The 21,728-nt window shown below is 49.0% G+C and overlaps 1 protein-coding gene across 3 annotated transcripts in view; it reads right to left on the reverse strand.

Annotated features, from left to right (window-relative positions):
* Positions 1-21,728, reverse strand: part of Igsf3 (immunoglobulin superfamily member 3) — an 89,146-nt gene that overhangs the window by 26,395 nt on the left and 41,023 nt on the right. The window contains exons 3-7 of one of the 3 annotated variants that reach the window (XM_078027083.1): positions 13,552-13,929; positions 10,607-11,017; positions 5,339-5,728; positions 3,850-3,906; positions 1,057-1,458 (exon numbers count right to left, since the gene is read on the reverse strand). In XM_078027083.1, coding sequence (XP_077883209.1) covers positions 1,057-1,458; positions 3,850-3,906; positions 5,339-5,728; positions 10,607-11,017; positions 13,552-13,929 — 1,638 coding nt within the window. Of the gene's footprint in view, positions 1-1,056; positions 1,459-3,849; positions 3,910-5,338; positions 5,729-10,606; positions 11,018-13,551; positions 13,930-21,728 lie in introns of all 3 variants that reach the window. The other 2 variants (XM_078027082.1, XM_078027084.1) reach the window with 2 other exon arrangements.

A 21,728-nucleotide genomic window follows, 5' to 3' on the forward strand; every position in this document is an offset into this window, starting at 1 on the left:
ATCCGAGCTGTTTGGTTATTACAGACAGCAGGTCCACCTTTGGAATTAAGCTTATAAAAACAAATGTAATCCTAATCTCAGAGGGAAGAGAAAGTGGAGGACTTGGTATCAGGCTAATCCACTGGGGCTGCTCTTTACTGGTGGATGTTCCGACAGTGCCACCAGCCCTCCCTGTGGGAACGCAGTGACATGGTCCCCAGAAGTGGCACGTAAAGGGGCTGAGGATAACTGAGGCCAGCTTCCTGGTAAACAGAAGATGTGCCACGCCACGTTCTCTTCCCGGCAAAGGAGCAGGCTGGTCTTTTAAAATTTAATATGCTGATTGGCTTTGACAGATCAAAGTTGACAGAAGTGCTCTTTAACCACCCCCTGAGAAGCAAATCTAATATCCTTTGGTTTTAGCAAATCTCAAGATATCTTTTCGTGCAATGAGGAAATGGCTTTCTTAAGTAGGGGCCAGAGAGAGGAATAGATAAAAAAAAAAAAAAAAACCACAGACCTTGAAAAATATTAAGACAGAATTGTTTGTTTCCTGAGTTCAGACTGGGGGTTGGTCATCGAAAAGCCACCAGCTTGGGCAAACGAGCTTGTCTTCCCCTCCATTTCCTTGTAAAATGAACATGTCCCCCTTTGGCTAGGTGAGGATTCAGGGGGACAGTGAAGTTCAAATGCCTAGACTCAGCCATACACAGAGTAAAATGCCAAATAAAGGGCGAAGTGGGGTTTTCTGCCCAGCTCTACCACTTTGAGCGCTCCTCTCCTCTGCAAGGCCAGTTTAGGCAGTGGCCATGTTCCTCTTGGGTGGTGACACTCACCTGGCTAGAACACTGATAACACCCCTCCTCACCACCCAGTTGCTCCCAGCAACTGCGGGCCCCAGGAGCTCCCCCACCCATTGCTGGTCCTCTCAACCTTGCCACTACCACCCCAAAGACTCCCTTCAATCAAGGACTCTTGAAGTGCCATTGCCTCCCTACGAGAACTCCAGACCGATAAAAGTCGAGGTGAAGTTCTGAACAGCAGAGCAGCCTCCATAACCGCCCGGGACTCGCTTACCGAGAGCAGTGATGGAGACCAGGGTGCTGGCTCGGCGCTCCCCCACGATCTGCCACTCGCCGTCCACCGCCCGCACCCATTCGGTCACGTGGCACTCATACTGGCCCTCGTCCTCCTTCCTGCTGTTGAAGATGCCCAGGCTGAAGGAGTTGGGCTGCACCTGCTCCATCTGGATGCCCCCAAAGCTGCTGCGCTCCCAGTAGGACGAGCCTGGCTGCACGGTGCCATCGCGGTCCAGCCACATGATGTTGCTGCGGCGGTTCTGCCTGTCCACGAGCTGCCAGATGACAGAGAAGCGGCCCTGCAGCTTGCCGGCTGTGCGGACACTGCAGGAGAAGTGCAGGTCCTCGCCCTCAAGGACGATGCTGGCGTTGCTGGCCACCTCCAAGGAGATGCTGCTCTCTGTGGAGAGGAGAGAGTGCCACACTGGGGGCTTTATGGTCTCCACGGTGCCCTCCCCACAGATGCCACCGGAGGAGAGGGGCAAAGGCAATCATGCTGGTTGACGGGGAGTAAAAATACTGTGTGACACTCGCTGCTATATAACCTGGCTCTTTCTGGGTACTGCTCCTGTGACTCTAGATCTGATGACTCAGGGGGCTCTTTGCTACATACAGAGAACTGGGATGATGGGTTTCTAGGACCTGAGACGGAATCGCAGTACAAAGGCATGACATGTAAGGCATAAAACAATGTATGGGGGGTAACCTCTTCAGCTGGAGTTTAGGACTTTGAACTTGAATTTTTAGCAAGATGAGGAAGTCCCAAATCGTGCTGCACTTCGGTCTCCCCACCAACCTGTGCTACAGCAGTCAAATCAAAGTTAAATATCCATAATGTGCCATTTTGAGTCCTTCAGGATGATATTAGGAAGTGGAAAAAAAAATGTCAGGAAGTATCTGGAAGACGGCATGTGCTTGAGGGTGGATGATAACGGAGCACAGATGGTCTAGTTTAACAGAGTGTACGGGGGTGAGCTTTCGTACTTGCATCAACACAGAGGGATAAACCAAAGCCAGGGGCTTGTCATCTACTGTTCTCTTCCCTGTCCTCATTCAGCCCTGGGGTTCCTCTGCTCCCTACCTGGAAAGACTCGGCCAATCTAAGTTGGGAAGACAATCCCATTCCCTTCCCACCTCAGTCTAGTGACTCACTTAGCCAGCCGACCTCACTCAGCTGAATAACTTAGACTCTACCTGCCTCCAGCACTTCTTTGGTAAGACAGGCAGAATGCTACCTGTAATTGTCGAATTTTTAAACAGTAAAAAGTAAATGAGACAAGGCCTATGGATCACCTAACAGAGCAGCTTTTCAAAAGTGCCCACCATGTCCGTGATTAATTTTACTCCTTTGCAAAAACTCCTTGTTTTCGTAAACAGCATGCACATTTTCATCTACGTGAATGGTGCGTACGCTATTTTATACGATTATCTACAGTGAGTTCAAAAGGCCTGTAAGTATTAAGGAACACAAAGTGCAGTGCAACTAATTTGGCTCCAGTTTTCTGGAGACCACTCACACAAAATATGTACAGTGATTTTAAACCAATCAATTCAATCAAATCCCCGATTAAGAAGCGCACCCAATTACCGAGGGAAACACACACACGTACCCATAACAATGCATTTGAATCAATCTTTTCTCCTCTTTATGTCTCCCATAGGCAGAAAAAGACAAAGATGAGCACAGAGGCTCAGCGTTGCGCTCCTGTTACAGTGCGTGTGCTTGCTACCTATTCTGGATTTGCTTGTTTTACATGGGAGGGGGGTGTGGTGAGGGGTGCTGGACAGGTGGGGAGTATAGCAATTTCCCAGGAGGGCAACTTCCCTCGAGGGTCTTGCAGATTCAATTCCTGGAGATGAGGAGGCTCCTGCAGAGCCACAGCACTGGTGGTTAAAAGCATGGATCTGGCTAAGCTCACGAATTCCTGAGCCGGGTGTCATTTCATAACCCACTCAAACTCCGATTTCTCATGTACACAGTGAAGATGCTAATTGTGCCTACTTCTTGGGGTCAAGATGCTGAGAGGGAGAAGAGGTACTTATTTTTCATCATCATTAATGATAACAATATTCCTTTTTAGGTTCAAAGCTCATCCCCACTGTTGTTGATTCAAAGTAAGGGACGGAAGGTCATCTTCAGCATCGAGGGGGAACATCCTTTTGTTCGTCTCATGCAGAAGAATGGTTTGCAGGATGTCACTCTTAACCCTACTGTCACCCCAGTGGACTCTGGTTCAAGTTCTGGCTATTGTGTGGAGCAAGGCTGGAAAACCACACGGTTTGGTGGAGGAAAACCACTCTGGCAGGCGAGGCAAAGGTGAGCACAGACCTGTTGCCGTGATGCCTGTTCTGACTGTTTACAAGGACTCCAAGGCCTATAAAAAGGCAACCGACAAGTTAAAACTCTCTGGATTAAGTGAAAACTAGGACAGAACTAATGAGGATCTGAGTGCAGGTTCAAAAATGAAACTTCAAAACAGGAGGCTGACGGTGTAGCACAGGCCAAGCGCAGAGCGGTGGATCTGGAGTTAGAAGCGAACGTCTCTAACGCAATGCAAGCTTAACCCCTGAGTGGACAATGGGCTCGGTCCCTTCTCTGTGTGCTGCTCTGACTTCTTTGTATCACAGGATGGATAGAATATCGGCCTCCACAGGGATTTAAGAGGTGGGAGCAAAGAGGGAGATAATTTAAGCAGAATCACGTTGGACTCTTGGGAGGAAAAGCGCCATTCAAATCCAAGGTATCATCACCATTACCGATGTGATTGTTGTTGTTCTTTGGTAGACTTACCCAAGTGGCCTTGGGGCAGGATCTGGTGGTGCTGGGGGACTTTAACTACCCAGTTATCTGCTGGAAAAGCAATATAGCAGGCCACAGATCATCAAACAGGTTCTTGGAAAGGGTGGGGGGAAATCTTTCAGTACAAAAGATACAGGAAGTAAACAGTGTGGCTGCCCTTCGCTGGATCCTTAATAAGGAAGGAATTAGTCGTAGATTTTAGAGAGTCCGTGGTTAAGGCAAGCACAGACAGACAGGAAAATGGTAAAGAAGAGTGGGCATTCAATTCCACAGTTTCAAACATACAAATATTCAGCAAGCACCTACTCTATGCAAAGCACCATGCTAGGCATTACAAGGGAAAAGGTCAAACAGAAGAATTTCAAGGTAATTAGGTGTGTGTGTGTGTGTGTGTGTGTGTGTGTGTGTGTATGTACCTGTGTGTTTTTTAAAAACACAACAAACATGAAAGAAAATAACCCTGTTGAGGAGAAGGAAAAAAAAATCGCAAATCCCAAGTCTATTTTTGACTTTCCACTTGAAGAGAAATATTTTAAATATGTGAAGGTATAAATAAAAATATAAAGGAAATCATTAGAAGACTGAAAGAACAGTTTGAGCAGCTAAGGAAAGGTTAAAGGTTAGTTTTTAACACTTCATCCTCTTGTTTACAATCAGAGCATTGTTAAGTTTTTATTATCTTTCTACTAAACAGAATTACGAGAGACAGGAGATTAATAAGAACCACCTGACGCTATGGACACTGGAACACAACACGCCCAGACACTGGATGGTCTCCGGGGTCCCCAGCAAGGTCTGCACCCCACCCGGACAATGCCAGCTTACACGGAGGCAGGGCCTGCACAGAGGCTGAGCTTTCCGAGGCCTGCTCCAGGAGGACGTGGGAGACCCCGTCCGCTGACTGCTCCTTTCCTTTGCGCTGGCAATGACACCTCCGCCACCCGCTGACTTTGATCAGAGCAATTTCCAACCCAGGGAGGAAACAAGTGGGAAATGCCCACCTTTATACTTAGAAGAACCCAGACAGCGAATCCTTCTTAAGAATGCACTTCATCATTCAAAATCCTCCCCTAAAAGACCAACTCTCCTTCGGTGAGATTTCAAGACAGGCCTCAACCCACTTCTTCCGGGACGCCATTCCCACTCAGGAGCTATCAGCTCTCCAGGATTCCTGGTCCTTCTCCAAGCAGAGCTGGCACGGCTGGTGTTTACACTGAGTTGCTCCAGCTCGGGTCTGCTGGTGCCCATCTCCAGCTGAGACACACGCCTGATGCCTGTGGACCTGGGGGCCTGCTGGGCGTGGCAGGTGGGCAGGAGGCTGCAGAGGGTCTCCGAGGGGCTCTCTCCTGCTCTGCTCTAACGCTGCAGTCCACCCTCCCCGCGCTCCCCCACCCCTGCTGTATTCTCTCTCCTGCTAAGTGGCTCTAGGCACGGAACCAGGGGCCAACGGGAACAAGCACAGAGAGCTCTCTCTACTTACTGAGCGGGAGGACTATGATGGGAATGTTCTTGGGACGCTTGCTCTCCTTGTCAATAAACTCCCCAGTGACCGTCTTCTCCCGCTCGGTCACACGACAGTTGTATTTCCCGCTGTCTTCCTGGCGGAGGTGGTAGATCTTCAGCACAAAGACGCTGTCACTCTCTTTGGCCACTTTCAGCTGGCCCCTGGCTTCCCGGTGGGCAAATTCACTGTTGAGGATGGGCACGGCGTTGGGCCCCATGCTGGCGATGAGGGAGCTGTTGAAGGCCCAGGAGACAGCAAAGTAACGGTCGGGAATGTTCTGGGCCTCCAGGATGCACCGGAACTCCACGGGCTCACCCACCGTGTGCAGGCGCTTGTCCGTTTCCAGCCGAACGGTGAACTCTTTGTCTGAGAAAACAAATAACAATAAAAAAGACTGAACTGTTCTAGGAGAACGAGGGTTGCAGATAAACTGCATTGGAAAAACCCTACTCCCTTGGCCCTTCTTAATGCTAACCACAGGGTTATCTGTATGATATCACATTCTACATGATGGTGCACGAGGGCCCCGGCACTTGTCTTGAGAGAAAAGTCAATTCAGACCCAGGTTACCTGAGGCCCAAAGAAACTCATGAATATCACAGAGTCCCCCCTAGACCCAGACACTCCAAGGAGTTATCTCCGTGAAGACCAATGAGGCTCTGTTCAAAGCTTACACTGCCCTAGATTAGACTCCCCGGAACCCAATAGGAGCTCCTATATCACTTAAATGGCAGATTGTAAAGGTCTTGCCTTGAATATCCACAGAAGCAACGCCACTGCAAGTATTTTCAGCAGATATTGTAGGATTCACCTCACAAGTCGGTGAGAAAAAAAAATTATAGCGGCCTAGGTGCTGACCCCGATCCCAATAAATACTCAAAAAAAAAAAATGAATCTACTGAAATTCTCTCTCAACCCCCATGTGAATACTGGAATTAAGACGTGGATAAGACAAGCCCCAACAGCACGGCTCAGGGAAAATGAAAACTAACATCTTCTCGCTGGCCTATCACCTGCCAGATTAAATGTGGGCTGTGCCCATTTCCACTGACAGCCAGACCACCTTCCAAGTAGCCAAGGAACCCAGGCACTCTCCAAAGGGCTGGGTGTCCAACCAGGCACGGGGGAGAGATGCAAGGGGACCACGTTCTACATGATGGTGCACAGTGAGTTGTGAACTCATGAGGCTGCTATCCAATCTCAGAGGCACCCACACAGAAGTAACAGGAAAGACATAGGAGTTGAGGGATGGAGGAGACTTCTGTCCTTGGACATGGAGTCACAGAGCCCTGGCTGGGACCACTTCCCCAATTCCCCTCCTTCCTCCAAAAGAGAACATCAAAGGGAAGTCCCATCGCACAGCTGTTTGAACTCCCTGTAGACTTTATAGTCTCCACATGAACTGCCCTCCCTCTATGGCGTTCAGTCTTAACCACCATCTACCTTTAGGACCCTTGCCTCACTCGTCCCTGATCCCACCCACTCTTTCAGCAGAAGAGAGTCCCATTTCCCTGAGAAAACACAGGAATCGTGACCCAAACACTTCAGTGTTCCTTCAGCTCAGCTCTGCACCCGCCCGTTCCCCATCCCCACTCCCCTGCCGTATGGGACAGTGTCTTGCCCCGCACATCCCTTCTCTCCAGTGACTTAACTCCTTCCTGCCTTTACTCAAACCTCCTGACAGAGCAAACTGTACTCCACAACTCCAGGGCTCACCTCCGATATGTCGGTGCCGGCCAATGCGTCCCCTTCCCAAGAAACCAGTATTAAAAGACGTGGCTACTCTGTCACCGTCTGCCCGCATGAGCACACCCACGTGGGACTGTGTCCATGCTGTCTGCTCTGTTATTAGCCCTCTGGTCAACCCAAGTACAGTGATTCATAACCCGAATGCTAAAAAAAGCCCTCCTTCCACATAAACGCCAGTGTGGACATGACACACTGGTCATGTCCCTAGACCTCAGAGATTTCCATTTGCCCTGGGTCAGGCTGGCTGCAACTGGCTTTCTTCTTTTGCCAGCCAAAGACTTTGCATCCCAGGGGAATGCCTGCCTGGCTCAGGGGTTGAAGATACATAAAACCGGCCCGCTTTCGGAAGAGCAATTGGATTTTGGTTATGTCCAGTCAAGTAAATGGACAGTAATGAATTTAGGCTTTTTCGAGTCCCGGTCACTGAAATTTGGCTTCTGGCCCTTCTCCCACAAGTAACTGACCTAGCCAACGGCCCCCGTGGTTCACCCCATCCCACCCCACCCTAAGCAAAGGCTCTTCTCAAGTGTGCTGCAGCCTCTGGAGCCCCCCCACCCCCGAGTCCCTTGGGATCCTTGGCGTCTCCCCCTCGGCTTCTCCTCCTGCTTGCCGGAACACTCTGGTCTTCTCTCTCACCGGAACGAGCCTTGACCCCCCAGGGACCCCTCTACAGGTCTCCTGAGCCTCTCCCTCCTGTGGCCACATGGGCTTTCCCTGGGCCCTCCTCGCTCCCAGGCCTCCTTCTACATTTTGAGCATCTCTCCGAGAGTTTGAGGGATGGACTCCTTGTCTAAAGAACAGCCAGCGTCACCCCAACTGACTTTCAGGCAGGACTCTGCAGGTCTCATCACCCTGGCTTCCTCCTCCTACCTCCCCCCACGGTGCCCAGAACCACAGGAGCCCCAGGCCCAGCCCCAGGGCTCCCTCCATCAAGTCCTCCATCCTTCTGCCTCTGGTCACGGCGTCCCTTCCAGGCCACTGCCACGGCTCTAGCTGTAACAACTCTTTTCTACTAGGTCTCTGGACTTCAGACCCAACCTGTCTGAGCAGCCTCCAGGTGGGCCCCGGGAGTCCTTCCTTCCAAACCCCTAATCGGTTCACTAATCTCTATCCCGCCCTTTTCAAATTTTATCAGGAGGAGGCAGTGGAAGGGGAACTCCTTTCTTCATATAAAATCTTTTGGCTGCCCAACATGGTTGAAGCAAGAGGAGAAGACTCAGGCCCTCCCACACCTCCCCGCTGAGCCCCAGGATGCACACACATGCATCGGGACATGTGCCTACACTAAGTAGACCTTCTCAGGCACCTCCCAGGGGTTCCTTGGTGTCTTCCCCTTGGAAGTTCCCAGAAGAAAGAACCAGGCTTGGAAACTCCTGGTCCACAGAGTCAAGTCCAAGTTCCACACCACAGCATTTAGGGCCCTGGGTGACCTTTCCTTTCTTCTCCCACCACTCATACCTACGACTCAACATCTAGTCATGCATGGCTTTTCTCCACTTGCCAAACAAATCATTCTGTGCCTTCAGATTCTTCCTCTTTCCGTCTTCTCCTCAAGCTTTGAGACAGATCAAGTCACCAAATTTACTGGATTTTTCTTAACCAATATTCCATCCAGGGAAAAATCACAGCAGCAAAAATCTTTGCATTTACTGTGTTTCCAGAGCACTCTGCAAATGCTATCGAGCACTCAGCACCTTCTCCTTGGCCACTGGTTCCCAGGTCTGCAAGTACTCTAAGTACAGAGACTAAGTGTTATTCATCTCTGCATCCCCTATGGCCTTGCACCACGACTTCAGGGCCGTAGAGACTGACTGGTGTTTACTAAAGTGAACAAAGCAAAGGACAAAGTTAGTCATGCAACCACGGAGCCTGAACAGGAACACAAAGTCATCGACTTTTGGTGGTGTTAATTTTCCCCTTGCTGGCTTAGTCCAGATATATTTGCAGGGCAAATTCAAAAAGTCCTAATTCCAAATTGGTAAGATTAAAATAAAGAAGATTAACTGATGCAACCTAATTTCAAAGCATTAAGATTCAAAATAGGAAATAAAGCCCCTTTGGTAGACTTCTTAACTTCAGAAGATCCAGAAGAGGCTAAAAGTCCTGGGTGCTACAGAGCGAATCAACTGCTCCATATCTTGGAAACCAACCCCTTGGTAAAAGTCTTCAAACCCACTAAATAAATGTACAGAGAAGCCCTTCCGCCCCATTCCCTCTAGAGCTGTACTTGACAAACTGTAAACAATCAAGGGATCATCTGAGAAGTGCACCAGAAACCCAGCTTCCCAGGTCCCTCTCAAGGGTGGCCTGGTTCAGGATTCTGGGATGAGGCCCATAAAGGGTCCAATTTGGTGAGTGTGAAGCACTGCTCTTGAATGTCAGAGGAACCACACAGGACCAAGACAGCTGACTCTAACAAATGGGAAAGGAGGTCCAGAGACGGTCTCGATGAGAGAAGCCCATCTATAACCCAAATCTCCACTCCCTCACCAGGACCACCAAAGTCCTCACCAGTGGTGAGGGTCAACACCAGGAAAGGCTCACAGGCCACTGTCACTTTCAGGATACCTAACGATCATCCTCCAACCAAAGCCAGGGGCTGGTGGCCCATATGAGATCCTGGCTCCCAGCCCCGAACAGGCATAGCAATAGCTGTTGGCTCTGACCTGGAGCTTAGCAGCCTCAGGAGCCTAGAGTGGTAGACACCAAGAGAAGCCGGAGATCAGTACAGCTCACCAGGCCACCATCACTTTGCCACAGTCTTCAACACATCACCCACCTTCCTGAGGGGCCCTACCCAGGTCTTCCTTGAGAACGCATCTATGGTGGGACACGGTGCTCTTTGGACGGGCCTCATCAACACACCCGTGGCCTCTTCCTGGGGTCCCTCCCCTCCCCATAAAGTAATCTGTACTCCACATCCTCACCTCTGGAATGGAAATGCTCCTACCTAATCACCTGACAGAACTGTTGAGGGATCGTGACAACAAATGACAAAGCCGTTTGGGAATGGTAAAACACCACCACTAAAGAAAGATTCATATAAAAAGTAATAACGTCAGGCCAACATTTCTATAGTTCATAATTCTCCAATGAAAGGCTCATAACCACAAGGTCTTCTATGAATTGGTACCTGAAGAAAAGGGCATCGAGCGTGGCTAAACAGGAATGGGAGCCAGAGTCATGAGGTAGAATTGCTTTCTGGGAGATTTCTCAATTTTTAAAATGAATTGCATATTTTTTTTAAAAAAATGTACAATAGCGTGTAGGTAAAGAAACCAGGACAAGAGGCAGGATTCAGCCTGGGCAGTACCTGTCTGGGACGTCCTGTTGGAAAACCAGGTCTCAGGAGACCTATGTCCCTGTGTCTTCCGGCTGCAGGCAAGATCATCTCTAACTTCACATGAGAAGCAAAGATGTCCCCGCACCCTCCCAGTGTCTGACCACCCTCACTACCAGGTGACAAACAGGGACAAGAGGCTCAGAGAAACTGACCAGTGGGCTGGACGTTGACCACGGCTCCCTCGGAGCGCTTCCGGGTCATGGCATACCATGACCCATCGGGATCCTGGATCCACTCGGCGGCCTCGCAGTAGAACTCGCCCTGGTCCGAAGGCTGCAGGTGGAAGATGGTGAGGCGGAAGGTGGTCCTCCCCAGCTTGTCCAGCCGCACCTCCCCCAGGCTCTGCCTCTGGGCGTATTCGCTGCTGGAGTGCAGTATGAAGTCCCGGCTCAGGGAAATGACCTCCACCGGCTTCTCGCCACCCTTCTGCCGGAGCCAGGTCACAGACAGGTGGCTGTGCTGGACCGTCTCTGTGGCCACCTCGCAGCTGAGCTCCAGCGGATCCTGCTCCACTTTGTGCAGGGTCTGGGGCACGGCAGTGGTCTGCAGGGAGTCTGGGATCACTGCAACACAAAACATCCCAATAGTGAGCCAACACAGAGCCACAGCATCTGGGACTCACTGGAAGCAAGGTCCCTGCTTCTGCTCTGTGTACACAGGCACAACTGTTCCTCTGTTCCCAACAGAGTCGGCCTCTGACAGTTGTCCCAAGGCCACAGACAACCCTGAAAGGCGATACACAGGAAGAGTTTTCTGTTTCGCTGTGAAACACACTCAGGGGGCAGGGGGACATCACATTTACCTTTAACAGTTTAATTAACTGTAATAAATTAACTCTTCTAAACATAATGTGTCAAAATAGTTTTCTTTTAAGTCTAATAAGGCTTTTTTTTGGCGGGGGTGGGGGTTACTAGGAATTGAACCCAGGGGCACTCAACCACTGAGCTGCATCCCCCCTTTTATTTACTTTATTTTGAAAGGGAGTCTCACTAAGTTGCTTAGGGCCTCACGAAATTGCTGAGGCTGGCTTTGAACTTGCAATCCTCCTGTCTCAGCCTCCTGAATCACTGGGATTACAGGTGTGTACCACCACACACCTAGCTGATAAGACTGCTAAGACTTCTTGTTGATTTCCATATTGCTTTGATATCCTTCCTTTATCCATTCACTCATTAGTACTGGGGATTGAACCTGGCAGTGTTTTACCACTGAGCCACATCCCTCACTCTTTTTATTTTGAGACAGGGTCTTGCTAATTTGCCTAGGGCCTGGCGAAATTGCAAAGGCTGGCCTCATTTTCCCTATTCCTCAACTCACTGTCCTCTCTCTTCCACAACTTAATCAACAACGCATTGTCCTTGGAAAGCTTTGGTTTTGTTTTGATTTTTGTAGAGAAAATCCTCACCATCCCTATTTCTGGGACACTTAACCACTGAGCCCCATCCCCAGCCCTATCTAGTATTTTATAAAGAGACAGGGTCTCACCGAGTTGCTTAGCGCCTCGCTTTTGTTGGGGCTGGCTTTGAACTATCGATCCTCCTGCCTGAGCTTCCCAAGCCCCTGGGATTACAGGCTTGCGCCGACACGCCCGGGCCCTACTTTTAACACATATAATTTTTCAGCCCAAATGGTCCACACTGGAAGGAAGCCTCAGTGTGGGAGAACGCAGGCAAGTGAGGAGACTGCCCTGCGGTCCCTTGGTGGGAATTTGACCCTGATCCTTACATCTTGCTGGAGATTCAATACCCCTCTCTCTCTGATGAGGGCACTCCAGTCGCAACCAGGGTGGCATCTTCTCCCTGTATATCTCAGAACTGGGTCTTAAAGTCCTCCTGTTATTTGAGGAAGGAAAAAAAATAAGCAAAACTCCGCATTGCTGTTAATCAAAGAACCATCAACACTCCTGCTTCACTGTGATAATAAAAAAACAGAGATTTAAAGACCTGAGCAGAGAAATAACAGCCTTGATCTTGTTAACCTTTCAGTCTAGCTTTGTAAAACCGTGGCCAGGGCCATCAACGTGGAAAGCCCCCCCCACAACTCGGCTCCTCCCCGTCACTCAACACACGTGGAGGGAGAAGGCTGGTTCACCACTCCTCACTCGGGCAGCCAGAGGGCTGAGCAAGGACCTGCAGCCGCTTTCTCTTCCTAACTCAGCGGCACCCAGGCATCTCAGAGCCTGTGCAAAGGGGCCATCCTTTCTGACAGTTGAAAGAGTCCAGGGAATTCCCCCTCCAAATAGGGCCACCTCCTGGGCTGGTTATTTTCAGTGAAAGGCCCTGGGAAAGCAGTATCTGCTGCAAGAGGTGATACCCTGATATTCCCTTATCTGCATCAAGACCAGACCTGCCAAAGAAGAAAGCAATTACCTCTGGTCCCTGCCCTGGGTTTTCATGAACTAAACTCATATCCACAGGGAGGAAGTCGGAAGAATGCACCCACACCTGGGCAGATTCTGTCACAAGGTACTGTCCATCTTCTTGGCCCACTCACTTCCCAGGGAGAATGATTTACAAACTATTGTCTGAATGCTGGCCAGTTCATTCACCTAAAATCACTTATGACCCCTCAAAATGACCTCATTCCCCATCTCCTTCTTCCCTGTGAAGCGGGACCCATAAGCATCTGGGCCTCCCTGGGTTATCTGGGTGGTCACTCTCCTCCAGTTTACCCTCATCCCCATGAATACCTCCTCCTAAAACTATTCTACTCATCTGCCTGTTGGAGGGGGCAAGGGAAGTTTCTCTTTTGTCCCTAGAGGGGTTTTACCTCCCTTCTGGCTGATGTAATATCTTCTATCTTCTATCTCATTTCTATATCATCATCACCTATAAAGTCCTTGCCTTGTATTTTTCCATAACCCCTTTCACCAGCTGGAGGACTGGTCAGCCTCTGAAGTGCATGACCTTTGCACGAGCTCTCTTTTAAGTTTTAGCACCAGCATTCTATTATTTACAAGCGAGCACAGAAATTCTGTTCACGTAGGCCACCTGTCGACCTCTAAAACATCCTGGGAGTCCTGATAGAGTCAAACACGCGGTACAAGACGCGGGGACTCGGGCCTAACACTGGCCACGTGAAAACAGCATCTCCTTACCCACTAGGTTCATCTTGGCACTGTAACTCCCAAAGTAGCGCTCGTCGGTGTTGGGCGTGTGGCATTCATACTCCCCCGCGTCCCGGGCCTGGAGATCTGTGATGTGCAATAAAGCCGAGTGCCCCTGGACTCTCTCCACGTAGATCTTTCCACCTCGGACACGCTGGGTATAGATGGCGTAGGGGAAAGAAGAGTCCACGGTGCTGACGATCTGCACCTCCCGCTCTGGGGCGGATGGCAGGTAAATGGACCACTGGAAGTTCTGCTCGGAGGGTCCCTGGTAGCCACTCACGTTGCACCAGATGGTGATGTGGGAGCCCTCTGTTCGGTACAAGGGTCCTTCCTGGACTGTGACCTGCCGCTGTGCTGACACCACACCTGCAGGAGGGGCAGACACACACACACAATGCATTCGATTACTTTTCAGACCAAACGCAGGCCGCCATCTCCAGAGGGTTTGTCATTTGTGTGACACGATGATAATATAAATAGCTTACTGGCCCTTTCAGAGGCTCTGTGTGATTTATAAATAGTAATTAAAACACTCTGTGGTTAAAGCACTGTCTCTAATTTGCATATATGGGAATTTGATCGTGCAAGGACGTGGTCCTGTTACTTATTCGGCGGCTGACCCTGGTGAATTTCATTTAGTCCCTCTGTCATTTAGGCAGCAGTTTTATATCTAATTATTAATGGCTGTTTTACAAAGTTTTAAACAAAACGAGCAGGAAAAGTTGAACCCTTGGCACAGATTCAGATGAAAACAAACGAAAGCAACCTTCTCACACCATCTCGCTGAAATTGAACGTTTCTTCCTTAATTAGAAGGCGGCCCGGAGAGAGGCCCTTTCTGGGGGGCTACGCTCTACATTTTCAAACGTAACTACTCCCCGCCACCATCCCAAGGAGCATTCCTTCCTTCCTTTCCCTCCATAAATGGGAGCGGAGCGGAGCTCCTACACGCTGCTGCCAGCTGGAGCTGAGCACACGCTGATACCAACGTGAAGCGCCAGGCAGATCCCTGCCGCCCAGATTCCCACCAACTGGCCAAGGGGGGGAAGCAGACGGTGCCCGGCGAAACGTGCACAGGCCGCCCCACCGCGCTCAGCTCCGACTCGCCCGGGACCCTGGCCTCCTGGCAGAGATATGGCTCTCCAAGGTCACTTCTGCCTGCCTTCTGCGTGTTCTCTGTCACATGGCATCCCTTCACAGGGACACAGATAAAATATGGTGAACTGAACTTCTCACTACATGCCAACTGCTCTAGTTTGGATATGTTTGACTGTGGTCCCGTCCCTCGGCCACCCCGCCAGGGTCCATGTGCTAGAAGCTTGGTCCTCGGTGTGGTGACGTGAGGGGTGGTGGAACCGTTAAGAGACAGGGCCTAGTGCGAGATAATGTCCAAGAAGGGTGAATACTGGTTCCACAAGAGTGGGTCCTTATAAAGAAAAAAGCAAGATCAACCTCTCCCTTGTCTCTGGGCTCCTGTCTCGCCATGTGACCTCTTGCACAGGCTTTTGCCATGATGCCATCCACCATGTTGTAATGGAGCAATATCATAGAGGCAGAACTCATAGGGCCAACAGACTTAGAGTTGCAGCCTTTAAAACTGTGAGCTAAATAAACCTTTTTCAAAACACAGTGCTCGGCCTCAGGCTTTTTGTTATAGCAATGGAAAACCGACTAATACACCAACACAAGCACACCGTATCTGAGCTACTCGAAAGGTGGGAGGAGGCATTCCCTTTTGTACCTCACTCAGCAGTAGCCAGGCATAGCAGCTTGGTAGAAAAAGCACACAAGTTCTATTCATAGAAGTAGCTGTGGATCACAACTGGCTATGTCAATAAAGTCCCTAGCACAGTGCCTGGCACACAATGAGTTCTCAATAAAGAGCTGCTACTAGGACCCAAATTGACTGGACATTCTGTGGCTCTGGATCCACAGATGACAGGCTCTGGCCAACGACTGCTCAAGAACACTTCAGTGCCTACCTTCACTCCTAGCTACGGCTCACTCCCATGGCAGTTTCCCTTCTATCCCTAAATGGGAAGGGCAGCTGCCCCAGCATAAACCTATCAAAAGTGGACCCAGCTGGTGGGGGGACTGGGGGAATGCTCAAAGCCTAGTGGAAGGCAGCTCTCAGCCCAGCCCAGCTGGATGTGCCTCAAAGCAAGCTGACATCTGCAAGATGAGAGACCTCAAAACCACTGGCTATACAAGGAAAGGTCGGTGGCTTCTAACCCAATTCACACAGAACCGTTTCTCCCCACGTCTTACAACAGAACACCGTCTTGGCTCCAGGAGAAGTAGGGAAAAAAACAGAAAAGAGGGGTGGAGCGAGAGGAGGGGGATACAGGAGCAAAGTGCTGAGCGACTGTGATACATTCCGGCTGATGACATTCATGACTATATTTAAAACCGTGGAGAAGAGAACTCATCCGTAATTTTCAGAATGTTGAAATCTGGCACATAACGTTGGTTCTATGTACTCTCTTAATGACAATTTTAAATACACACCCACCCACATACACATTGTGACAGTTGAATCAAATGTTTGTAGTCATTCTGAAACGCTGACACTTTGAAAACAACTTCACGACAATCATAACACTCGGGTCTCCTTCATTTCAGCCTTCCATGACACAGCAGCAAGAATCAGGCCCCACACGTTGCAAACAAGGCAGCAGGTAGCACCTTCCTCTAAGGACTACTCCTCAACCCTGGATCCACAAGGGAATCACAGGGCACAGGGCGAGCTCTACCTGTCCAATGTGACGGATTTGGATCGCGGCCTGGGCATCAGGATATCTTAAAGCTCTCCCAGGGTCAAGAAAGGTTGCTTTAACACGTCTCTCTCGAGACGGTGCCAGCCAGATGCTCACATGAACCTATCCTAAGTTCAGGCTCTCAGTGGTTTTAAGTTCCTTCCTTCTAGAGATTGTACGGTGAGTTCATTCAAGAAAAGTTCCATTCTCCTCTTGTCTTTCCCTGTCCAAAGAAAGCAGCTGAGACCCACCAGACCCGGCCCATGATGTTGCAAACAGGAGTTGAGCCAGAGTGCATTCTACCCACAGACCGTTCCAGGGTAAGCGGATCATACACACCCGCTGCGCACAAGGTGAATAGTGTTAAGTGGCCATTGAATGAGCCAGGGCAGCAGGGTCAAAACAACTTGTCCCGGCCGGAAAAGATATATAAACCATCTGACCGATAAATCTGGGATTGTACTGCAACCACACATGCTCAGCTGTACCCATTTATTAAATGTCTCCTTAATTTCCCTCCCACCCCATGAAGGGCCTTTGATCCCGGAAAACAGTGCTGTACCTAGGAAGTGGGTCTTAGCATAGAAATAAAAATTAACTCCTTCTTCTGGAGAGTTTAGTTCCCCTTCCACACTGCACCCTCACAACGCCCTTCTGCTACTGTCCCTGCCGCCCTCACACAGACCCTAGTCCCTTGCCCTTCCCTACATCCTCCAGCCTCGGGGCCCAATTCCATTTCCAGTCGACAACAGAAGGCTCCTCCCAGGCAAGAATCGCTTTTTGAAAAAATAACTTAAACCTCAGACATTCTATACTCTTTGGATTCCTTTGCAATAAGCAAATATCACTTTCGTAAAGCAAAAAGAAAGATCAAAGTGTTACACATAACTATATAAAGAGGACTAGAGAGAAAATACTGGGTTAGAGGGTGGCAAAGGGTTTTTTTTTCCTTCTTTATTTTTTTTTTTACTTCCTCCCCCAATCCTCCGCAATGAGCGTGAACTACTTTTATAACTAGGAAGACTTTTTTAATAAAAAATAAAAATGATGTATGATTGCTGCCTAAGTATTTTTCTGTATTCACTGTTGCAGTAAAATGTGTGCAATGGTGGTGGCGGTGTGTGTGTGTGTGGGGGGGGGGTGTTTGGTCTTTGGCCCCAGTTCCTGGCCTTCAACTCCTTGACCCTTTGGAACTGGCAGAATCATAGGAGTCTCTCCATATTCATGATGAGCTGATTTGGGCCATACAAGAGTTTATGCTAATGAAGCAACGCCAGGTGGGCCCTTAGAGAGTTCCCAGAGAGGAGCTGGTCATGCTTACAGGGTTGGAAATTTCATCACCTCCCCTTCCCCTCACCCCACCACCACCACCACCACCACCACCACCACCACCACCGCCAGACCTCAGGGACAGAAGTGGGGCTGGGGATGGAGTCCAGTCACCAAGCCAATGATTTAACCAATCATGCCCAAGTGATGAAACCCTAGACCCTCATGTACAGGTTAGTGAGCACCCTGAGATGCTAGGAAAGTGGTCCAGCTGGAGAGGCACTGAAGCTCTATCACCCTCCACCCCCAAACCCTGCCCCATGCACTGGATGGGGCTACCCGTGTATCCAACAGGAAATGAACGATGAATGGATGGCTCGTGACTTCATGGGTCATAAGACAACACTGGGGTCTCTCCTTGCTCTCTCAGAGCACATACTCTGAAGAAGAACCAAAGGCCATGGAGTGGGGCATCAAAGCTACCTGATGGGGAGGACCACATGGGGACTTTTGCCAACAGCCAGCACCAACCTAGCCAATGTGAGACTGAGAAACCTGGGAGTGGATTCTTCAGCACCAGGCAAGCCTTCAGATGATAGTGGGCCCAGAGGACCTCCAGGGAGACTGCTCAGAATTGCCCAGTTCAGAGGCTACTGAATTCCTGAGTCACGAAGTCTGAGATAATAAATGTTCACTGTGGCTTTAAGCCTTTGGGGGTAATTCAACTTGCACCAAAATATACCTTTAGCATTTTCATTAGTTACAACAAGTGAAAAACAATGATGCAAGTGCATGTGAGTTCTTTTGGAAAAAGGGTCCACAAATTTCGAAAGACCCCCGAAAGGGATTTACAACCCCCCAAAAAGATTAAGAATCATGATGAGTGCACAAGGCCATGTTCTTTTCAGATGGAGTTTGACAGTCCCTGGCAAACATATACTATCACTTAAATAGTTTCTCAAGATATTGCTTGCCCAAGGATGCTCCAACTTTTGCTTTGTGGCCAAGTCCTAGATGATCCTGGCTAGGGGCATTTTGATTCAGCAGGGAGAGGACACTGTGCTTCTCATGCATTTTTTTTTTTTTTTTTTTGTAACCCATTCTTGGCTCAGGGACCTACATCTCTAAGCACAGGATCCAATTTATAGGATCAAGATGCATGACGGGGCACGTCACAGCGTCAGGAGGACTCACCTCGCCATCTCACGTCTACTCTTCCAGTGGAAGCCTACCTTATCACCAAAGTTCATCCACCACCCGCTTGTCCCAAATTCTGCATGGGACTCAGTCCCACTAGTATATTTCTTTGTCTGTAATATGGAAACAATGTAATAGATAATGTAGCAATCTCACAGGGAACCCGACAGATCAAATAATACTGTGTAAGTCAGCAAATGAATATTTTAAAATCTCACCTCATTTCTACCAATGAGATATCAATCTAAAAACAGGAAAAAAAAACTTTTATAAACATAAAAGTATTAAAAAGAACATTACTGTTAACTTTGGGTTAACATTACATTTGCAATAAATTGAAAAAAAAAAACTCTATACCTAGAAAATGATCACACAAAACACTATATTGGGCTGAATGACAGAGATGTGAATATGACTGATTTCCCCCTCACCCTTTGCAGGAATATCAATGTCTCCTATTCTCTATTTTCCCCCAATTTTCCTGCTTATTTATGTTTGGTACTAAGGACGAAACTTAGACGTGCTTTATCGTTGAGTTACATCCCCAGCCCTTTTTATTTTTTATTTGGAGACAAGGTCTCACTAAGTTGCTGAGGCTGGCCTCAAACATGTGATCAGCCTCCTGAGCAGCTGGGATGACAGGTACGCACCACACTCGGTCCCATTTTTTTAATATTTATTTCTCTGTTTGCTTTTTAATTTATTTATTTATTTTGGTACTGGGATTAAACCCAGGGGTGCTTAGCCACTGAGCTACATCCCCAGCACCCCGCCCTTCATTTTGAGAAAGGGTCTCACTTCGTTGCTTAGGGTGGCTTTAAATTGCTGAGGCTGGCTTTGAACTTGGGATCCTCCTGTCTCAGCCTCTGAAATCCTTTGGGATTACAGGCATGCACCACTGCGCCTGGCTCCATTTTTTAAATAAGCAAGTACATGGTACCCCGACGATGAAGATAGATGGCTATAATGATCAACACTTCAGTGAGCCAGACACCGTCCTCACGGCTCTGCATACATCATCTCATTGAATCCTCACGGCAACTGAACGAGGTCGATTTCATTACAGCCACATTTACCAGAGGAGGAAACGGTCTTCAAGGTTAAATAACTTTCTCCATGACACAGAACATGACTAATGGTTCTCGGAGTCCACGGCTCGTACTGAACATGCTCTGAGAGCATCAGTGATAAGTGATAGACCGCCAACTGCCTCTTCTTGCCCACCTGGGCTTAGAGGACACAGTGGGGAACCTTGTAACCTCAAGTTAAAATTGGGAACAGCTACGTGCAGCATGATGGAGAGGTGGAGACCAGGCCAATAAGTGCTTCACATGACTAAAAGGCTTCAAGGAGAGGAGCTCCGGAAAGCAGCATCAGCCAGAACACCAGAGTCAACATCTGAGGATTCCTGTTTTTCAGCCTCAGCTACAGGAGGACAAGAAGTAACATAAGCTAAAAGATCCTCTGTTTGACCCCATTCCAGATTAGGGAACAGACAAACATAAAGCTTGGGCCTTACCAAGAACCAGAGCCAGGACTTACGGAGTCCCCGCCAGGTATCTGGCACTATTCCAAGTTCTGTGCACGTGTCAACTGTGCATTAACTAATTTTAACCCTCACAGAGACCCCCTGAGACAGACACTCTCAGTGACTTTCCTGCACAGATACTGAACCTGAGGCAAGAAGTTGGGGAGTGAATAAGACAGAGCTAAATATACCAGCATTATGAAAAGCACATTAACAAAGAAGGCCAGGGCCAGGTTAATGTCACCACCTCTAGGGATAATATTGTCAAAGTTCAGAGGGCACAGGGGGAGCCACAAAACCAAGACAACTGGAGGCTCAGCTTCACAAGACCTCAGGCGCAGGGACCTGCCTCTGGGTTCTTACTCTCATCAAAGCTGTCCCTGGAGCTGGGTGCAATGGTGTACCCCTGTGGTCTCAGCTACTTGAGAGGCTGAGGCAAGAGGATCCCTTGAGCCCAGGAGTTCAAGACTAGCTTGGGCAACACAGTGTCCCATCTCAAATCCAATGTCCCTTGAAATAGCCACCAACTCCCACATCGTAAGTGCAGTTCTATACAACTCAACAGCAAACCTGAAGGATGGAGCCAATTCCTAAATCCTCCCACCCCCGCCTTGCTGACTTCCCACATCACAGGCAATAGCTGTGAGATCTTGAACTGATTACATAGCCTCCCAGAGACTCAGTTCCTCCATCTGTAAAATGGTCTAATCTTCATAGCCCTTGCTATATTTAAAACTTAATTCCTGGAATATAGTATATGCTCAACAAATGTTAAGCCAGCAACTTTAGCAGCAGCAGTTGTAGTATAAAATATTAGCTCCAGCCAGGCACAGTGGTGCACGCCTGTAATCCCAGCAACTTGGGGGGTACTGAGGCAGGAGGATCATGAGTTCAAAGCCAGCCTCAGCAGATTAGCAAGACACTTAGCAACTCAATTAGGCCCTGTCTCTAAATAAAATATTAAAAAGGGTTGGGAAGGCTGGGGATACAGCTCAGTTGGCAGAGTGCTTGCCTTGCATGCACAAGGCCCTGGGTTCAATCCCCAGCACCACCTAAAAAAAAAAAAAAAAAAAAAAGGGTTGAGGATGTGGCTCAGTGGTTAAGCATCCTTGGGTTCAATCCTCAGTCCCCCCCCCCAAAGAGCGAGAGCGAGAGAGAGAGAGAGAGAGAGAGAGAGAGAGAGAGAGAGAGATATTAACTCTAGATGTGGAAGTGATTCGCTCAAACATTATGATAGGTTGCAGTTTCCAAACATGAAAATAAAAGTATCTCCTGTCCCATGGTCTCTTCTGCAATGTCCCCATCCACACTCCCATCAAGAGGTAGAGTTTGGGGCCAGGGACATAGTTTGATGGTATGGTACTTGCCTAGCAGGCATGAGGCCCAGAACTACATCCCCAGAACTGGGCGGGGGAG

The sequence above is a fragment of the Ictidomys tridecemlineatus genome, chromosome 11 (genome assembly GCF_052094955.1).
Source record: "Ictidomys tridecemlineatus isolate mIctTri1 chromosome 11, mIctTri1.hap1, whole genome shotgun sequence".
Taxonomy (NCBI): Eukaryota; Metazoa; Chordata; class Mammalia; order Rodentia; family Sciuridae; genus Ictidomys; species Ictidomys tridecemlineatus.